This window comes from Cnephaeus nilssonii (genome assembly GCF_951640355.1).
Source record: "Cnephaeus nilssonii genome assembly, chromosome: 17".
Classification (NCBI taxonomy): Eukaryota; Metazoa; Chordata; class Mammalia; order Chiroptera; family Vespertilionidae; genus Cnephaeus; species Cnephaeus nilssonii.
Window position 1 is genome coordinate 8,761,172 of NC_137088.1, and position 19,685 is coordinate 8,780,856.

The window sequence follows — 19,685 nt, forward strand, 5'->3', positions numbered from 1 at the left end:
GCTGGGATGCGAGGAAGCTCCTGGCTGAGGACCATAATGGTGAGGACCACGTGTGGTTTAAATCAGGAGGATGTTCTAGAAAGCATTTCTTAAGCCTCAAACAACCACTGAACGCGAACATGGGCCTTGATGCCTCAGACCAAGCAGAGGCAGGCATGCTGGCAAGCGCAGTGGCCTGGCAGGACCAACTGAGCAGCCAAGAGTGGCCGACGGGGGCCGGCTCCCCAAAACATGATGCTTGACGGGCTGAGGCCACCCCCATCCTGATGTGAGGGACTCGGGCCGGCCTGAGGGAGGGGACAGGTCCAGGCTGAAGCCCTCATTTCCCCCTGCTCGTCCGCCGAGGCACCTGCAGCTTTCTGAGTGCAAGTGCCCACCGCCCCAGTGTCCCGGCTGAGGGGCGAGAGGAGGGGGAGGCGGGTAGGGGCAGGGACAGGGGTGGCTGTTTCACAGGCAGAGTGTGAACAGCTGGCAGAGAGAGGAAGCCAGGCCCTGCCCTCGCTGCCTTGTGTCTGGAGGGTCGGACCCCGGTGACGCACACTGTGCCTGTGAGAGGTCCAGCCCACGGCACAGCTTGGGGGCGCAGCACCCCTGGCTTAGGCCCCTCCTCTGCAGGCGTCAGCCACACCAGGAGCCACGTGTGGCAGCCGGCTCTCCGCCTGGCACTGCCGTGTGCATGGAAGCAGCCCCCGCAGCCCTCGCCAGGCGCCCCGGGGCAGGCTCCCATGGCAGCAGGGCCCCCCCGAGAACCGGCCGAGCTCCGGCTGCAGGCTTTGGAAGTGGCACCAGGTGCCCAGCCCCACGCTCAGCCTCCCCACTTCGCCTTCACCTTGAAGGACCTGCCCCCAAGCTCCTCCCAGAACCCGGGGCCATCACAGTCCACGCGTGGGAAGTAGGAGCCAGTGAGGTGCCTTTAATAGCTGATGGTATTGCTTCTGCTGATCAAGTGTCTACCATATTGCAGAATAGAACCAGGAGAGAGGTAGAGTTTTCGGGAACTGGAAACCCTGCCTCTTGTCCACCCCTCACTCTGAACGGAGGCTGGGCAGAGCCCCCTTCAGCGTGGCTCGCACCCGGGCCGCCACCCCGCCCCATGGATCCCCGGGCGGCGGTGGGGTGGGTGTGACTGTCCCGTGAGGGGCGCCTCGGAGAGCTGGTGGTTGGTCCACAGAGAGGCTCAGGGCAGCAGGTGGAGTGCAGCGTGCGGAATGGAGTGTGGGGCGTGGGCAGAAACCCGGGGGGGCGGGGCGGGGGAGGGGAGGGTGGGGAGCTGCCAGGAGCTGGGGCCAGCGCCCCCTTCACGGCCCGGAGCTGGGACACGGCGTTGGGAGGAGTGGGTGCTGCCACGGGAGCTGCTGCGTCCGGCCACGCCTGGGTCTGGGCTGGGAGCCGCTCAGCCGCTCGGTGCCCTCTGCCTCGCTCAGGTCGCCTTCTCCTTCCCGCCTTCTTCCTTCAGGTTCTCGGCCACCAGCTTCATTTGCTGTTGAGAGAACACAGGATGAGCCACGCCGGCCCGGGGGGGGGGGGGGGGGGGGGGCGGCACCTCGATGGCGGCTGGGCTCCCACCTTCTGCGGGAGGCCCTGGGCAACGTGCTCCTTCGCTGTCAAGGCACCCCGAGACGCTGTGACCCCCTGATGCTGCCCGGGGCTTCCTGTAAATGCCCGGCCCATTCCTGGACCGGACGAGATGGGCCCAGGAGGGTGGGTGGAAATGTGGGAGGCAGCTCGGCGGGGTTTCAAAGACCCTGAAAGGAGAAGCAGCCGCCGTGACCTGCTCCCTGGACCCGGGACCAGGGGAGGCCGCGCAGGGGTCTGAGCATGGACGGGCCAAGCCCCTGCTCTGCCTCTTGAACCGACGTGGCCATTGGACCTCTGTGAGCCTGGGGCCACGTCTGCCCTGGGGGCACGGTCTGTAGGCGGCTGTGGGGGTTACTGTCCATGAGGTCCCTGTCCACAGCAGAGGCTCCCGAACAGCAACTTTACTAGCCCTTCGTCCCTACGGCCACAGCGCCCCCCCCCCGCCGCGCCCCCCCCATCCAATGCCATGGGGACAACCTACGGAGTCCCTCCCCGGGGCAAGGCCAGGCTCAGAGGGAGGGGCCTGCCCCCCAGGGTGGAGTCACCCGGGAGGAAGTCCTGCGCTCCACCCGGGGCGCTGCCAACAGGACTACCAACTGCTCTGGAACGGGGCTTAAACACAGGAGAGGTTTCTGACAACATCTATTGATTCACGGGAAAAGCAGAACTCGGAGACCAACGCTGCTGGGGCTCTGGGAACCCGGCTGCCCCGTTTGGAGCCCATGTGCCCATGGGGCTGGACGTGGCGCCCCGCTCCCTCGCTCTCGGGGGAGGAAGCCCTTCCACAGCCTGCAGCAAAGCCTCGGCCTCCTCTTCACCCCGGCCCCCCTCTCGGGAGGCCCCACTTCACGGGGACGGCTCTCCCCTTTCTGCATCTGCTCTGTCTCCACAGGGCGGGGCAGAGATGGGCTCCTGGAGGCTGACCCCTCCATCGGGTTGAGGGGGCTGCCTGGCCCTCCGGCGGCCACATGGAAGCTGGGTCCAGGGGATGGCGTGTGATGGGAAGGGGACTGGGCGGGGTCGTGGTGACCAGTCTGCAGGTGGGGCAGCGTTTCCGCAGGCCTGGAGCGGAGGGTGGCATGAGAGCGACACCGGCCTCAGGACGTGCCAGCCCCAGTGACCGCAGCTGCCCTGTGTACGCGGCTTCAGCCGGACAGGATGATGCAGACTGTGACGGAGAAACAGAGCTGCGTGGCCCGCGTCTCCCAGCAGTCACTGTGTGCGTCTGCGCCTTCTCTGTCACTCACTCCCTGTCCTCACCCGAGCCCATTCGGCCTGTGAGCTACTGAAGCGAAAGATCCCCAGAAAACTAACATTCAGCCCATCTTCCAGCGGGTGTCGTCAGACCTTAAAAATTCATCTTTAATGAGAGAGAGAGAGAGAGAGAATATCTATTTCCAGATTTGACAAGTAACCATAAGCAGCTGTTTACACTGACGAAACTAGGACCATCGAGGACAACATTCCCCAGCTGTCCCAGAATCTTCCGGCCGCACTTCCCAGCATTCCACTTGGGGAGGAAAATCAATGTGGGTCGGATCAAATGCGTTCTGATTCAAAGGAGCCTGGGAGGCTCTTTGTGAGGTGCAGCTGGCCCCCCTCTACCCCCCATTTGTGGGGGTGGCTGTGCTGGGAGCCCCTGGGCGTCAGGCAGCACTCCCGGAGGGCCTCCTGCTCCACAGCGGCTGGGGGATGGGCCCGTTTGATGGATTCTCTCCCCTGCACCACCGGCCCGAAGGGACTTCAGTATAACTTTTGGAGTTGCCCCTCCTCTCAGGCCCCAGGTTGGCTGGCAGGGGGCTACCCAGGCCAGGAGGAGGGACTCCACACCCTCGTAGCTGGGCACCTTCTCACCTGCAGAGCCTGCCTGCGCAGGACAGCTCCTAAGAGGACGGGCATGTCGGGAGGTCACAGGTCATCTACACTGAACTGCGCTGCTCCCAGCAAAGGTAGGAGGACGCTGGCCACCGCTCTGTCCGGCCTCAGCCAGGTGCCAGGCTCCGCCTGCACAGAGCACCTGCCTGCACTCCGGCCTCTCCTCCCATCCCAGAGCAGGGCTGCTTGGAAGCCAACAGTGACCAGCTGTGTGTTGGGCCAAACCACCCCAGCCCCTGGCTTCATGGCTGGGTCCCTCGGGGCTGGGTCTGTGATCCAATCCCCAAAGGGAATGCCGCCTGGGGGCCTTCGCCAGGCTGGGGGAGGGACTGGGGCTTGTACCTCTGCATCTCTTTTAAAACAAATCTGGCTTCTTTGGGATTCTTAAATTAAAACCTTATTAAACATAAGCAGGATCACAGTGCTCACTTCTTTCCTACAAAAAGCATCAGATGGAGAATAAAATCCTCCCCAACCCATGACTCATTAAACACTCATGTTCCCAATCACTCTTTAGACAGCACAGACTGAGTTTTTGCATCGTTATTAGTAATGGTTATAATAGGAACCTAGTCACTAAGTGTTGGCCAAAGCGCAGCTGAACCTGAGCGCGTGCGTAACTATACCACGCCTGTTCCCCGTGGAGGAGGAGCGAGATGGTCTGAGAGCCGGGATGCTTCCCCAGGCCTGGGCAGCCCTACCCTCCCAGGCCTGAGGCAGACCCACGCTGGCCCGGGCCACAATCAGCTCTGGAATCCCCCATGCACAGCACTCAGGAGATCATGACCCATCATTGGCATTATTACCCAATTTGAAATCTGTTAGCAGCTACTCCATCACCCCTCCCCCAGAGCAACAGCAACCCACTGAGGGTCTCCACCTGTGCCTTCCTCTCCCGCTCACCGGGGCCTCCCTGCAGCTGGCTCTCTCAGTGGCTGGGAAGGAGCCGGGCTGCTGGCCGCTGGAGCCTGGCTGTGCTGGGGCAGCAGCTCAAACAGGAACTGGCTTCTCGGGCCAGTTCAGTTTCAGCATCAATGCCTGGGGCCTGGGGCCTGCCCCGCCCCTCCTGCTAGTCTCAGTGCACAGGCCTGCCTGTGACAGAGTGACAGAGCGTGGCAATCCCCAGTCCCTACATCCCCAGCCCCTCCACTGGGATTTAAGGGGGCTGGGGTGTGGTCTGGGCACCAGTGTGTTTTGCAAGCACCTGTCGGCGACTCTATCCCGTAGGTGGGTGAACCCGGCCTGAAAGGCGGCCTCTTCTCCAGCTCTGCTCAGAGGAGAGGGCCAGGCAGGATGGGAGCTGATGGGGGCCCCCCTCCCACATGACCGTGCCCACGCACCTGACAGGCACGAGCAAGGCCTCCTGTCTGTGTCCCTGACAAGGCTAAGCACCGTGTCTGAGGTCGTGCAGCAGAGTCAGGGCAAAATTAGGCGAGGGTCCGGCAATTCAGGTGAAAAGGGTTCTGACTAAGGCCTTTTATTGGTTGGATCTGGGGCAGGTGTGCCTCAAACGGCAGTATTCTGACATATCCTAACGTAACGCCGCAAACGCCAGCGCGGCCCGGGCCGGCGATGCCAGCGGAGCCGTGGTGGAGGGCAGGAGGGCAGAGCAGTCCCCGGCTGTCCTGGGAGGCACAGCCACCGCCCTCCCTCTGGAGGGGTGGGCTGGTTCATTTTGATGTTTGACAAAATGTAAAAACTTGCTGACAACCAAACGTGCTGGTGCTCCGAAGCCCCCCTCCCACCCCTGCGCCCCCCTCTCAGGGGCCACTCCCGCCTGGCTACCAGGCCAATACCTCAGAGGTCACCGTGGGTGCCCTGCGCCCAGTCTACCCTGGGTCCTGTGGACAACACCTGCCAGGCACACCCCAGTCTCCTCACCCCCCAGCCCCACCTTAGAGCTGTCGCCTCCGTTACCCTGAACCCCCTCCCAGACTCTCCCACGCGTGTCCAAAAGCAGCTTAAACCACATTTAACACAGGACCAGAACGTGCCACAGCACGGGCTGCCAAGGCTCTGGACTGAAGCAGGCCCCACTTTTCTCTGTAGCGGCATCACCTGTCACCCCCACATCCCTCTATCTTAATCCCTGCACTCCATTCGTACTATCTGGGATTTTTTGTTAATCCTCACCCAAGGATATCCCCACCCCCCTTTTTTTGTTTTTTTTTTTAGAGAGAGAATGAAAGGGAAGCGGAGAGACAGAGAAAAACATCGATGAGAGAGAGAGAGACATCAATTGACTGCCTCCGGCACCTGCAGGGTATCAAGCCTGCAGCGGAGGTGAGTGCCCTTCAGTCCACGGGCCGACGCGCTATCCACTGAACTCAAGTGGCCAGGGCACTAGGTTTTATTTTTTCCTGCTTTAAATGCCCTGTCCCACCTAGTGTGTCACCTCCCTCCGGAGAGCACTCTGACAATAGGGGCGTGGGGGGTGCTCTATAAATACTTGCGGAGGCGGGACCACCAGGCTTCGGGCCTATCGCAGCTCCCACAGAGGCTCTGACTGGGCGGTGCTCTGAGCATGGCAGGATGGGCAGGTCCGGCCTCCTTTCTTGTGTAAGTAAATAGACACACCCATGCTCTCCGAGTCAGTATCGCTCTCTGGACCGCAGATTTGTCTATCACGTGTATGGGGTCACAGAAACACACTGGAGCGTGCACTTTATGCCAGAAGTTCCAGGGTTTCGTTACCTGCCCTGGCAACAACACAGACCTGGCCCCAGCACGCCCCATCCCCTACCTCTCACTCAGTGGGGACTTCGGGCCTCAGGGGTGGCTCTGGTGAGGGTGAGGGTAAGGGTGTCTGCAGTCACAGCTGGTGGAGGAGAAGAGAGGAGGAAACTCAGGGGCCATCAGGAAGGTGGTCCAAGTATCAGCTTGGTCCCAGCTGCAAACTATGGCTCCTCCAAGAAGGTGGAGAGCCAGCTGCAAGGCGGGGGCGGGCGGCTCGTGCAGCCCCAGCACGAGGTCGTTACCCGCACAAACTGGCCCTGGGGAGGACAACGTCAGCTCAGCTTCTAAGAAAACGTTTTCATGCCGACTTAAGTAGCGTTTGAGTCCTGCGTGCTCTGCGTATCTGGGTTTCAGAGCAGAAGTTTCAGAAGCAGAAGCGAGCCTTCACAGGTGCTTTTGAGAATGCAAACCGCTTGCTTAAGGAGAGAGGGGCCCGTGGAAGCCCGAGGCTTGCTTTCCAGCCACTTCTAGAGCCTCCGGGGCAGGGAGCCGGTGCGATTGATTGGCTACAGCTGCTGTTAAATCTGGGCTGTTAATTATTACTACCGGCCAAAGCCACAGGCCGTGAGGTTCTAAGGTGGCTGGACGTGCTGAACCCCGAATGCTAACAGAAGAAGACAAAGCAAAACTGATGAGAGAGGGAGCCGCCTCGCTGGGTCTGGGAAACGTTACGAGGTGCCCACAGCCTCCACCAGAGCTGCTCGTCACGTCACCTCTGACCTTTAACGCCCATCAGCGGGTGCTGGCATTTTCTGGAAGCGATGGCACCCTACAGGCGGTCCTTTCCATCTATCCAGAACACACGTGAGATCACTGAGCAACCGATGTGGGAGGCCCTCCCGGGCACCCCCAGGTTTCAGCAGGGGATGGACACACGCCATCAACGGTGCCCCACGGGCTGAGAGTCCGGAGGTGTGTCCAGAGCGCCAGCCCCGGCTCCACACGTGTTCCTCTGCGCCCGCTTCGTGGGAATCCTGCTACTTTCCTCCCAGCTTGCCCATGTCCTGCATTTCTAATTGTCCTTGTATGTCGCAACATTTTCCTCCTGCTTTGTTGACGTAACTTTTCGTGTCTATTATATTTCATTATCTTCCTGTTACTTACATTCACAGTGGCCAATAGCTAGATCACATTACATGCCAGCCACTGTTCTAAACGACACATACATCCACTCCTTTGCTCATATTCACCCTGTGAGAGACATGCCATTATTATTTTAAAGGCTAGAGATGTGAGGCACAGAGAGGTTGAGAAACCTGCCCGAGGTCACATAGCTCATAGGAGGTTTGAGTCCAGGCTGTCAGTCTCCAGCGCCTGAGCGGCTAGCCTGCAGGCTGCCCAGCCCTTGCCAGGTGCTGTCCTGGGTTTGTACTGTCATCACAGCACCCAGCTAACCACGGGCCACCTCAGCGAGACCACACTGCCATCCCACCAGGGTTTGCCGGGACTTTTTGGATTCTTGGTGAGGCTTCAATTTTGTCCTGTCCCACCCAGCTCAGATTTTTGTGTTTCTCCTACATCTCTAAGTCAAGGGAGTCTGGGTCTAGAACACACCACACTAACCCCTAAACCTGACATGAAAGCACAAATTTCAGCAAGATTTTAAAACTCCAGAAAGTTTAGGAGTTAATTTTAGAAAAGAAATCATGTTCGCCCTAGCTGGCTTGGCTCAGTGGATAGAGCGTGGGCCTGCGGACTGAAAGGTCCCAGGTTCGATTCCAGTCAAGGGCACATGCCTGGGTTGCGGGTTTGATCCCCAGTTAGGGGTGTGCAGAAGGCAGCCAATCAATGATTCTCTCTCATCACTGATGTTTTTCTCTCTCTCCCTCTCCCTTCCTCTCAGAAATCAATAAAAATATATTATTTTAAAAAAGTAATAATTTTCCCCTTAAAGAATGGTTTCTAAAGGGCGCAAAAACAAGAAAATGTGGGAAATACAGTGGGAAGTTAGTTGGCAAAATCACAGATGGGAGAACTGCTGAGACCCGAAGAGGCCAGCGATGGGGGACGGCTGTGGAACATCTCCAGCGAAGAGCGGGAAGCCTAACGCTGAGGATGACGTGCAATGGACTGAACACGTAAAGGGGAGGGCAGATATTAATCCATTATTCAGGAACGAGAAATGTCTCAGGAGCATGTCTCCTTCAGTAGACGCGAGAAAACTGGTAACAGATGTTACTTAACGGCAGCTGAACCGAGTGGATGCATTTGGAAACACCCAGAAGTGAATGTGGAGAACAGGAACAGTGGGCTCCGGGTGCCCTGGGACATGCCCAAAGGGGCAGCAGAGCAGGGCGAGGCCAGGCCTGGGGGAAAGGTGCCCGCACTTGGTCTTCTCAGGGGCCCAGGTCCGTGTGGCCCCCACCATGGAGGATCAGGTCATAATGCAGAGAGAATCTGCAGAACGGAATTGCAATCAGAAATAAAGAGAATCGGTGTCCCCAAGATCAAAAGCAAGCTATGACTAATTATAAGGAAGCCAAATAATGTAAATACGTAAGAACCATGACAGACACTTTGGGAAGGGCAATCGGCCATGCTCCTCACGACCACATAACTAAGAGGGTGACAAAGGCCAGGGGGAGGAAGACACAGACGGGATGTCCCCCAAGGGCAGGACAAAAAGACGGATGAAGGTCACACCAATTCTGTGTAAGAAAGGGGAAAGCATTTCCTCTATACACGCAAATAATCATGTGAAAATAGCACGTGATCAGCTGGTCCCAAACAAGAGGGAAAATGACCACGTTCCTTTCCCTTTGGAAGGCGCCTTTCACCGGAGTGACCAGCTCTCCAGGGGAGAGGTCATCTGCAGTGAACGCAGGAGGAACGCCTCCATCCAGTCTCGGCTACAATGTGGTGCTGGGCTGTTGATCAGAAGAGAGGGAGGTGGGCAGTCTGATGGGTCACCACCAGCCGTGAACCGGCACATCCGGTGACGTTACCAGGACATTGATCCGGGCGTTCAGACCACCCAGACGACCAGCAGCCTCCGGGCTGCAGGAGGCACCTCCTGGAGGAATTGCTCAGCATCGCTCACTCGGGAGTGGCGGCTCTTGATCTGCCCGTTGGCAAAGGCCCAGGAGGAAGGGTGTGCCGGGCCCTCAGGACATCACTCCCTTCCTTTCTGGAAGCCCAGGAAGCGGGGGCGGGGGGGGGGGAGGGAGAGTTGGGGGGGGCGGACGCGCAGTGCTCTTCTCTCACAGCACATGGGCCGAGGTCAGGGCCAGCAGGGTCCCGTGGGAGATGAGCCCAGAGAGGGTGGTGACCAGCCAAGGCCGAGACGGCCATCTGGTCAGCCTTCATCTCCAATCTGCGTGTTTGGTGGCAGGCACCAGAGCTCCCGAGCGAGCACAGCCTGCCCCAGCAGGGGTCCCCTGAGTCCTGTGGTCCGCCAGTGCTGGGCTGGCACCCCCAAAGAGAGGCTCACCCACACCCAGGGGACACGTCTTCCCCCCTTTCTTGCAATCCAAAACTGGATGTGAACTTTCCTTGGAGGAAAAGGGCACAGCCTTGTCGGTGAGGAAGAAATGCCTTTTTTGCAGACGTGTGAACTGTAGGTCTTGGAGAGCAAGGAAATCCAAGACCCTGGTGTGCTCAGAACACAGAGGCTGGATGAAGAAATGCGAGCATTCGTGGCTGACACGCGAGTGCAGTCTAGCCAAACCCCAGCAGGTTTCTCCTGGGGGGTCTGCGCTTAGGGGAGACCCGGCCTGTAGCACAGGTGTCAGGATCAGATGAGCTGAGACCGGGTTTTCCAAATGGCAACGATCCGTTTCACTGAAGTTAATTGTGGGATCCATCATGGGGGGGTCCCCCAAGGAGGGAAGTGGTGTCAGGGTGAGGCCCAGAGGTGGTGTGTGCAAACGAATGCGCTTATCCCCGTTTCTGACCATATTCCAAAGGATCTTGGGGGTTCTTTCCAAAATAATGGAAATACCCCAACAGCTAATTGATTATTCTACATGTAGCATCACAGGTGCACACTGTGCCCACCTACGGGAAATAGAAAAGCTCTGATTTCTCTTAGGCCCCAAATGCATGGGGAAACTTAGACTTTGGTTCTTTAGATGAGACCAGTATTATTTAAAAAAAAACAGTGAATTCAGAAAGAGGATAAAAGCTAGGACTGGAGTGCTGTGGTTCTAGCCGTGGAACACATCGGCGGAGCGTGCCAAGCAGGAGGAGCCGGACGGAATGCACGTTACAAGGCTCCGGGCCTCGCAGGGGGAAGGAAGCCTGCCCGGGGCCCTCCTCACGCCTGCTCTGCTGGGTCCAGTCCCTGCTCCCAAGTCTCTACGCGTGGAGAGCAGCCAGGGCTTCCTCCTCTGCTCCCATCACACACTTCAGCACCTGGAAAGTTCTAGAAAGATGGTGCCGAGCCCCTGTGACCAGTGTTCTCTGTAGGGCGACCTTTGGGAAAGAGATCGCAGTGGCCCTTTGGGGTAAGCTGTTGGCCAGCGCAGTCCCGCGCAGCCATGCGGTTTCCAACCCAAAGGCATGATTTCTGAGGGTCCCAACCCCACCTTCTTGCTTCACTACCAGAAACAGGAGCTGATCCTTGGAATCGGTGTTGGATTAAACATGCCTTCAAATATTTAGTTCTTCCTCTACCAGGACTTCTGTTTCCTTGTGTGAAGCCAGGAGAACGGAGAGCAGGAGAGGCGAGCCACACGCTAACAGGGAGTCCCCTGGTGAAAGCCGTGAAATAGATGAGTTTTGCCTGTTGCCCTGAACGGCCTGCAGGTCGTTTTGTGACAAGGAGACAGGATACACTGTTTTAGGAGCACGTGGCCAGGGTTTGGTGACGTCATTCTGCGTCACCAAGCAAAGCCCACAGTGGACGCAGTTAATTTAAGTGGCTCTGGATGGGGAAACAAGCCAACATTCCCTTGAGTTGTTTTGGACAAGTCGCACAAACAAGCTTGCACCAAATGAATAATCATACCAGGAGGGGGTGAGTGTCTATTGTGCCCTTTGAACCAAGCATTCCAGAGAATTCCATGGCAAAGCCCCGTGGATAAATGCTCTTACTTATGTAGGCTTAGTTAACAGGGCACGGAAACCACTGGGAGGGAAGGTTCCATTCTTATTTTCAGGAAGGAACTGGCATCAGCACAAGACTTCCTCAGTGTGTCCGGGAAGCAGGTCACTCCCGCAGCTCAGGGCCCCGGGGGAGGAAGCGAGGCTGTCCACAGGCGGAAAACACACTCGACAGAAAGGGAACAGAGCAAAGCGGCGAGGCAGAGCCGAGAGGCCGCCACACAGGCAGAGGACAGCTCTTTCCAAGCAGAGCCCTCATCCGGGGCGAATGCCACCACCAAACAGGACAGCGTGGAGGAGGGACCGCGGCCAACGGTTCTGGCAACAAGTCTCCGTTCTTGGCCCCCAGGGGGTGTTCTTCCTCCTCAAGAAAGTACAGTCCCCACTGAGCCCACCCGGCCGATTCACAACTGGCTGACGATGCTACCTGCTGTGCAGGGCTTGCAGCAGGCCCGGGAGGGTGGGGAGTGGGCGGGAGACAAGGGCCTCTGGCCACCAGGCTGACACTCCTGGATGAGACCCTGAACTCACCTCTACGGCTCCCCTGAGCTCTGGGGAAATCCCAGCTTCTCCTGGGAGCCCGTCCTGAGGCAGAAGCTGGGCCCCACCCCAGACCTGCTCAAAGCGAATCTGCACTGAGAAGACCCAGGGGCAGGCACCTGGGAGGTGGAGACACCACTCTGTGTGCTCAGAATGGGCTGGAACCCTCCCTGACTAACACTTTATACCAAGAACAGCCATGAGTACCTCCCACTCCTGCCAGGCACCAGCGGTCCTCCGAGCCCCTCAGAGTAGGGCTTGGGTCCAACAGCAAGAGGTGCAGGGCTGAGGGGCTGGTAAGTGCTAGGCAGGGGCTCGGTGGGGAAACAAGGTGGCAGTGAGTGATTCTACTCGGGACCAGGGGGCTGGGGTTAGGGGGCTGGGGGCCAGGGTGTGGGAGTCAGGGGGCTGGGGGTCAGGAAAGGCTGAGGAAGGAAGGAGGCATTGACTGAGTGAATGGAGGATGGTGTCTGCAGAGCCGTCAGTGTCACCGTCACCGAAAGGGGCTTTCTGAGCAGTGACAGTGTGGCGCCAAGGAATGAAGGTGGCGGAAAAATCCAGGGAGAGGGATTGGGGGAGAGGTGGCCCCGGCTGAGCCCCCGGAGGCCTGGGGTCGCGCCCCTCTGTTCTGAACTGTGCTCTCTGCAGAGGCCTCCGGTTACATAAGCTTCTTGGCAGTCTCAGCTCCTTTGAACTTGCAGCCAAGGAGACGGGCCTGCTTTTCTCACATGTACTTCATTTGGTCAGATGTCTCTTGCCTCTCCTTTTCTGTGACTGATTTTTAAAAACCAATTAAATGTGAAGCCTTCCGTTTATTTTGATTAAATGTTAACGTCTCCCTTTTTACATTTTTTATTAAAATATATTTTTAAATGTTTTTATAGATTATTTTAGAGAGAAAGGGACAGGGATAGAGATAGAAACATGGATGTGAGAGGAACATCCATCAGCCGCCTCCTGCACGCCCCCTACTGGGGTCAAGCCCACCACCCAGGCATGTGCCCTGACCAGTAATCACACCGTGACCTCCTGGATCATAGGTCGATGCTCAACCACTGAGCTACGCCTGCTGGGCTAACCTCTCCTTTTGACCTCCATCACTGAAGTCTTCATCCAGCGCAGCCCACCACCTTTCCCTCTTTTCTTTGTGTCTTCATTTCATGCCTCTCCCACTGGGGGTGCACTTTTCTGACCCTCAGAGCTCGCTGCAAACACTAACCTATCAGAACAAGGTGCATTCCCTGGGGTTGCCGCTCAGTGCCTTCCCCCCACCGCTCAGTGCCTTCCGCTGCTTCCTCCTTCCTGGGGGTGCAGGAGCCCACCGCTCATTGGAGAAGTCACCAATGCCAGGTGCTTCCTCAGGCCCCCGACAGCTGGGCCTGAGCCAATAACTAAATCCTGGCCCGTGGGGCTGGAGGGAAATCTGCTGGGGCTTTGGGCAAGGATTTCCTCCCTAATATAGAGACTCTGAAGAGAAGCCGCCTTCCTCCCCTCCACCTATGACCACCATGGAAAGCCAACATGCTGACAATGTCTGGGTGGGGAAATAGAAAACGCCTGCCTAGTCCCTTCACGATGGCACTGGGCGGGTCCCCAAACCTGGGCAGGCCTGTTTAGGGACTGCTTGTCACACCGCCCTTCAAGTACACTTTAATTAAACTTTTATTCTTTCTATGGGAACAACCCAGAAACATCACAGGCTCTGAAAGTTCCTGAATCTCGTCATTCTTCGGTTCTCCTGTAAGTTCCTGGGCACCTTCTCAGCTACATGGGCCAGATGTGCTGTTTACAGTGCTCAGTCTGCAGCTTCTGTCTGGGCGTCTGTTTTTCTCCCGTGAACGATAACTGAAGGGTCTCTTGATGACACGGGCCGATGTTCTGACAAGTTCATTCTCCTCGTGTGCCGCGGTACTTCCTACTGGCTGTTATACAACAACACCCGAAGCCTCCCTTAGACCCCAAAGCATGCTCTCTGACGCTCCAGGCAGCTATTGGCTGCCCTTCCCTTTTGGCTATAAAGTCTCCACCTCCAACACGAAACAACCCCAGGCCTCCCTCCCGTGCTCCGACCTCAGCAGAGAAGCACCCCGAGTTACCTCCTGTGAGCGGAGCCCCCTGTGGCCGGCTCAGCCCCTGCTCCCTCCTCCCTTGCCAGTTCTCTCCCGCTCATCTGCCTTTTCCAGTGTAAGGCCATCACGCCTGAGCTCTCCGCCCCCACCAACCCCGAAGTATTCTGTCTGTGCACAAGCCTGGGGACCGAGCTAGTCGAGCAAGAACACTCCGGGGGAGGCAAAGGTGTGGGCACTCCCGGGGTTTTATCACTTGTTCCTATCACACTTCATTTTCAAGAGCCAGGGGAGGTTCGGGGTGACTGGGAGGGCCGGTAAGTGTTGGCAGATTTGCTCTCACATCTTAGAAACAGGTGCCAACGCGACACCATCCTTCCTGCCTGGCGGCGAGGGCCCCGTGGCCCCGTGGGCAGGAGCAGGCTTCCTGAGACCTGGGAATTTTTCTGCTTGTCCAGCTTCCCCCGGCGAGTCCAGATTTAGCCTCGATGGGAAGCCTTCCTGTTATAAACACGGCACCAGTAGCTCCGAATTTTCCTTTCCCCTTGTGTCGCATTCTTCCCCTCTCACCTCCTGACCGAGGCCTTCCCAGGACGTGTGTTCTCCTGGCTTCCTTCCATCCTGCGCAGGAATGTTTAACCCCCTCCAAAACGTCAGAGCTGGACCTTCCTGGCTAGCAAGAACACCAGCTAGAATTTATGGAAAACAATGACAAAAAACACACAAACCCACCCTCGCGCTCACGTGTGTTTTCACATTTGATGGACTCGCTGTCCATGCTGGCGACGCAAACCAGGAGGTGATGCCAGCGCACGGGACGGTGCTGCGGGTGAGAGAAGGCGCCTGGGGGTGTTGCCCACCTTACAGGTGCAGCAGCTGACTGCAGTTCGAGTTCTCTGTCTCAACCTTTTTTTTTTTTTTTAGTTAGTGGATGGTACACGTTCTTGTTCTCCAACATTTTAAATGGATTTATGCTTTTCTTATATTTTCCATTGTTTTAAAATATGTGATTTGGAAGAGGCAGGAGTAAATGGAGTGTGTGAGCTAGGAAGTCCTAGTTCAGTGGTCGGCAAACTCATTAGTCAGCAGAGCCAAATATCAACAGTACAACGATTGAAATTTCTTTTGAGAGCCAAATTTTTTAAACTTAAACTTCTTCTAACGCCACTTCTTCAAAATAGACTCGCCCAGGCCGTGGTATTTTGTGGAAGAGCCACACTCAAGGGGCCAAAGAGCCGCATGTGGCTCGCGAGCCGCACTTTGCCGACCACGGTCCTAGTTGATGTGATAAGTGTTAGGGACGTGTGGACTCGCTTTCTACAATCTTGGTCCCACACACTTTTATTTTATTTACTTATTTATTTATTTTTAGTTTCCATAGTATTTTCCCCCCAAGTAAATGCTGCAGCATTTACAGAGGAACTGCCAGGGCAAAATACCAGGAACCAGCACCGGAAAACACCCACTTCCCAGCATCTGTAGTCATTCATGGTCCAAAGGAGGACAGAGCTCCATTTCCAAAAACAAATAAAAACTCTAAGATTTCAGGCTCCCATCGAGGCTAAAGTCCTGCCATTAAATCACTCTGCATGAAGACACATTACATTTTTTAAAAGGAGGGAAAAGGCAAACACAAAAATACGGCGCAAATACAATTCACGACTCTCTTTTGTTAATGAGTTCTGCTTCTGCTCGACTCCTCGCTAATTCTGTCCGGCTGTTTACACACATTTTTAATTTGTTCAATCATTTCACAGACCAGCAGTTTCACGGTCCAATTTGTTTCAGGCAAAATGGACTGTTACAAAATCTCCCAGACTGTTCTCAGGTTGGAAAAATGAGTGAACGGAACCCGCGATGATTCTACACGATGGCTTTTTTGTTCTAACTACAGAACGGAGTCCTTCCCATGCATGTAACAATGGTCAGGATTGTGAAGCAGATGTGATAAATAAGGTGAGTACCAACATCTCCCTCTGACTCTTAGCCTTCCCCTCGCAGGCTCAGACGCGTCCAGGGGCCGTCGTCGTCAGATGCAGGTTTGGGTGCACTTACACTCCGTGAGTGCCAGGCTTGGGCACTGCTATTTCATCTTAATCTGCACAGTGGCTCCGAGAAAGTGGCACCCTGACCCCCATTTTACTGAGGAGGAAGAGGGCTCTGAGAGGGAGGTCCCTGTGCCCATGAAAGCAGGTGCTGTGGGCACCAGGTTTGGGGACACAGCCTCGAACACCCGCTGCTGTCCTCATTGATGGTGGCGAGATAACTGTCATTTCAAGTGGGAAGCCAATGCCCTACCACAAACCATCACCAAGACTCGGCCGCCATCTCCTGAGGGTTTAGTTCTGCTCCAGGCAACTCCAAGGCAAACCGCCTCCTTCCACACCCACCCAGGATTCCACACGCCTCCCCTGTCTGCCCGCCATGGGTCTGCGGAGCCTCCGGTTCATCCTGCTCAGTGTTGCCACCTGCTGTTGGCCAAGTTCTTCCTCGGCTCGCTGCCCAGCCTGCACACCGGACCTTGCAAACAGTGAGTGCTCAGCACAGGTGGAACCCTGAGCCATGGTTCTCAAAGTGTGCCCAGAGGCACCCCGCAGCACTGCGGAGAAGTCGCGGGGGTCACAAGAGGGTTTAAATGTTCCAGAGAAACACAGCAACACCCAGCAGCTGTCAGAGGTCAGACGAGAGCCCATGATAGTCAGCCTTCCTCCACACCTATGCCGGACTCCTCCCTCTCCGTCAAGACCGAGGGAGATGAGCCTCGAGTGGTCTTGACTTGGGGAGAAGAGAGGCCGTCGGGGCGCACGGGGCTGGGCTGGGCCTGTGAGGGCGCCAGAGCGAGCTGCTGCTCGAGCAGCAGGAGGGCGGGCGGCTCCAGCTGTGGGGAGAGGGAGAAGCAGGTGTGGCCATCACCGCACAGGGCTGGAGCGGGGTGGTTGGAGCTGCTGGACAGGGGTGCCCCGCGGCCTGAGATGTGAAGGAGCCTGTTCCTGGACTGCACACCCCTCCATCCTTTCCTGAACCCGAGGTAAACCCGCAGCAACGTTTAGATGAGCCGCACTCTGCTTCGTGTAGGACTTGCCAGCTCACCTATAAGCTTAACTACAGATGATCACCCTGTTCTGCATTCCAAACAACAGACTTCTCACAGAATCTTTCAACTTAATCAACAGACTGAACGCCCCCAGCCCCCAAATGATTCCCATGTCCTGGGACCCATGCCTCGGACAGTCCCCTCTGCCTGAGCGTGAGTGGAAGCTGGGACTTGCTGCTCATCAATAGACTGTGGTAACGTGATGGGATGTCACTCCCACGCGGGTTACATTACATGACACAGGGCAAGGGATTCTGCTATTGCTCTCTTTTCATCAGCCACTTTGCCAAAGGTGATTACTACTCCTTTGGGCCTGAGGGGAAGAACAATTTCCCTCTAATTTACTTCAAGTGGCACAGTAGTTACGGTGAAATAATTATGCTAATCATTCCTGAAAGTGTGCTGTGGAAAGGAGGGGAAAAGAAGCCACCCCAGCGAAGCGGGCCCATCAGCGTGAAAGCAGGCTACGCACAGGCTGTCACCGCGATAAACACGAACCCCTTCCCGGTGCAGAAACGCAGCTCTCAGGGGAGCAGGGAGAATCCACCTGCCATGGCAACCGCTCAGGGCCACCTTCCGGCACCCCTACCCGCCCTGCAGCCGGGCACAGGGGAACGCAGAGCTGCTGCTCCCGGGGCTGCGTGGGCCGCGTCCCGAGCAGGCTGCACGGTCCAGCCGAGTGCGGGCCTTCGCTCCCAAAAACACACTGGAAACACCGTGAGCACGTAATGTGCAGATGTGTGCACATACCCAGCTCATTTACACATCTGGGTGTCCAGTTAAACGGACCAGGGCCACATTTTCAGAGGCAGCCTTTGCAATGCTCTGAGCCCAGACTGAAATCTTTGAGGCCAAACAGGAGCCACCACCACCTGTCTATCACTGATTTTCAACTACAGTCACACTGCTATGCTGGTAAGTTATTAGCACCAAGAGAATTACCTCTAGCACACGTCTGACTGGCAGGAACACCAGTTATTAGTGGCAGGGCGGGGCTGACATGATGGGTCGTGGGACAGCCAACTCCGGATGGCCCAGATCTGCCAAAGGCTCGCTAGAGACAGGTGTGCCGGAAGTCAAGGCAAACCACTTCCTTACACCCCTGGCTACCCACAGAGCTGTGTGGTTAAAAAGTTCAAATTAATTCATCACGCTACAGTGAAGAGATGATGTGACACCGACTTCCATTCCCGACATCCCCGACTCCCTCCTGGCAAAGGGAACAGGCATGGTTACAGGGGGGCCAGCTGATCACGTGACTGCCCGGCGAGCCCCTCGGGGAGAAGCCAGAGGTCCGCCTGCCCTGCAGTGTGCACCCAGTCTCCCTGGGAAGGGCTGCCCTGGGGAACCAGGCACCTGGGGGACCGCCTGGTCCGGGACCTCAGTGCAGTGATGAGGACAAAGCAGAGGGTCTGAGACCTGCCTGAGCTGCCATGGCTGCTCCGAGCCAGAGTTCAGGCTGGACCTCAGGCGTGTTGGTTAAAGGCAATCAGTGTTTTGATTCGCTATTACACTTCAGCGTAGTGACGTGGGAAACTGGAGAGGCGTGGATACAGTCCGACTACAATGTTAATTCAGAACTGACTACACTAAGGATCAGAGGGAGGCCCAGCCCAGGGTGGTGCCAGACATGATACCACCTTTCTGTCCGGTGATTTTCCTGCAGGAGAGACTGGCCTCCGTTTTAGGTGCAGCCCTCCAAAAGCAGATCGCCCCGAGGTTGACAGCGGTCTTACAGCTGACGGCGCACGAAGGCAGGTGGAGGGAGACTTAATCCCTTGGGAGCCCGGGAGGGGGTGGGAGGAGCGGCGCTCAGTTTTGAAAAGACATCCTCTTTTTCCTTTGGCTCTTTGTTCCTGAACCAAATCCGTGGAAAAGAGCTGAAGGGCCGCGCGGAGCAGGCTGGCGGAGCTTCCTCGGGCTCCCACTTGGGCCGCCTCTCTCTCTGGAGCGGTGCCATCGTCACGGCGCTCACAACAGTGGAAAATTTATACTCTGGCTGCAAACAAGCAGATGGTCTCAAGTCTAATGGAGGACCATTTAAAGACGCCTCGGTCTGTATTTTTAGGCTCAGACACAACTGCATTTTGGGAGTTACTGTTTCTCAGAAAAAATTAGTTTCAAGGGGATTAGCTATGTGCCAACCAGCCATTTCTTCCTGCCACTGCCATTGTGTTAAGATGTCATGAACTCACAAGAAATTAGGCTTTTTTTCTCTCTACAAGGAAACTGACCTGACCATCCCGTGTCTGTCGACAGAAAGAGAGAATGTATGTATGTATGCTTTTTTAACTACTAAGTCCAAATAACAGGGGTGTCTGGACTGTCACACAGACATCTGATGGCTTAACTAAGGTTCCTAAAGCTATGGATGGAAAACCAACCAGGTCCCACAACCAAACATAAATGAATTTCAAACCCACTCTGCCTCCCATAAGGATTCTAACTCTAACCACTTAACACCTCTAACCAAGTCCACGTGGCTTGACAGGGAATCTGGGGGGCCTGAGGGGTGCTGGGTAACGCAGAGCTTGACAACGGTGGCCAATGCCGAAGCTGTTGGTTTTAAGAGAATGTGGAAAGGGAGGCAGCTGGATACAACGGCCAAGACTCCTGGTGGTTTTCTGTCCCAGGCACGGCTACTGGCCATGGCTGAGAACAGCCGATACGGCCAGCACTGGACCAGCTGCCGGAACAGCGTCCACTGACTGCCCCGGGCCCACTGGAGAATGCACTCCAGCACTTCCAAGTCC

The 19,685-nt window shown here is 56.5% G+C and overlaps 1 protein-coding gene across 3 annotated transcripts in view; it reads right to left on the reverse strand.

Annotated features, from left to right (window-relative positions):
- Positions 1-901: 901 nt before the first annotated feature.
- The window catches only part of ANO10 (anoctamin 10), a 119,744-nt gene continuing 100,960 nt past the window's right edge, over positions 902-19,685 (reverse strand). For all 3 annotated transcript variants that reach the window (XM_079795079.1, XM_079795078.1, XM_079795077.1), the window contains exon 13: positions 902-1,480. In XM_079795079.1, the coding sequence (XP_079651205.1) occupies positions 1,421-1,480 (60 nt within the window). In that variant the 3' untranslated portion in view covers positions 902-1,420. The remainder of the gene's footprint in view (positions 1,481-19,685) is intronic.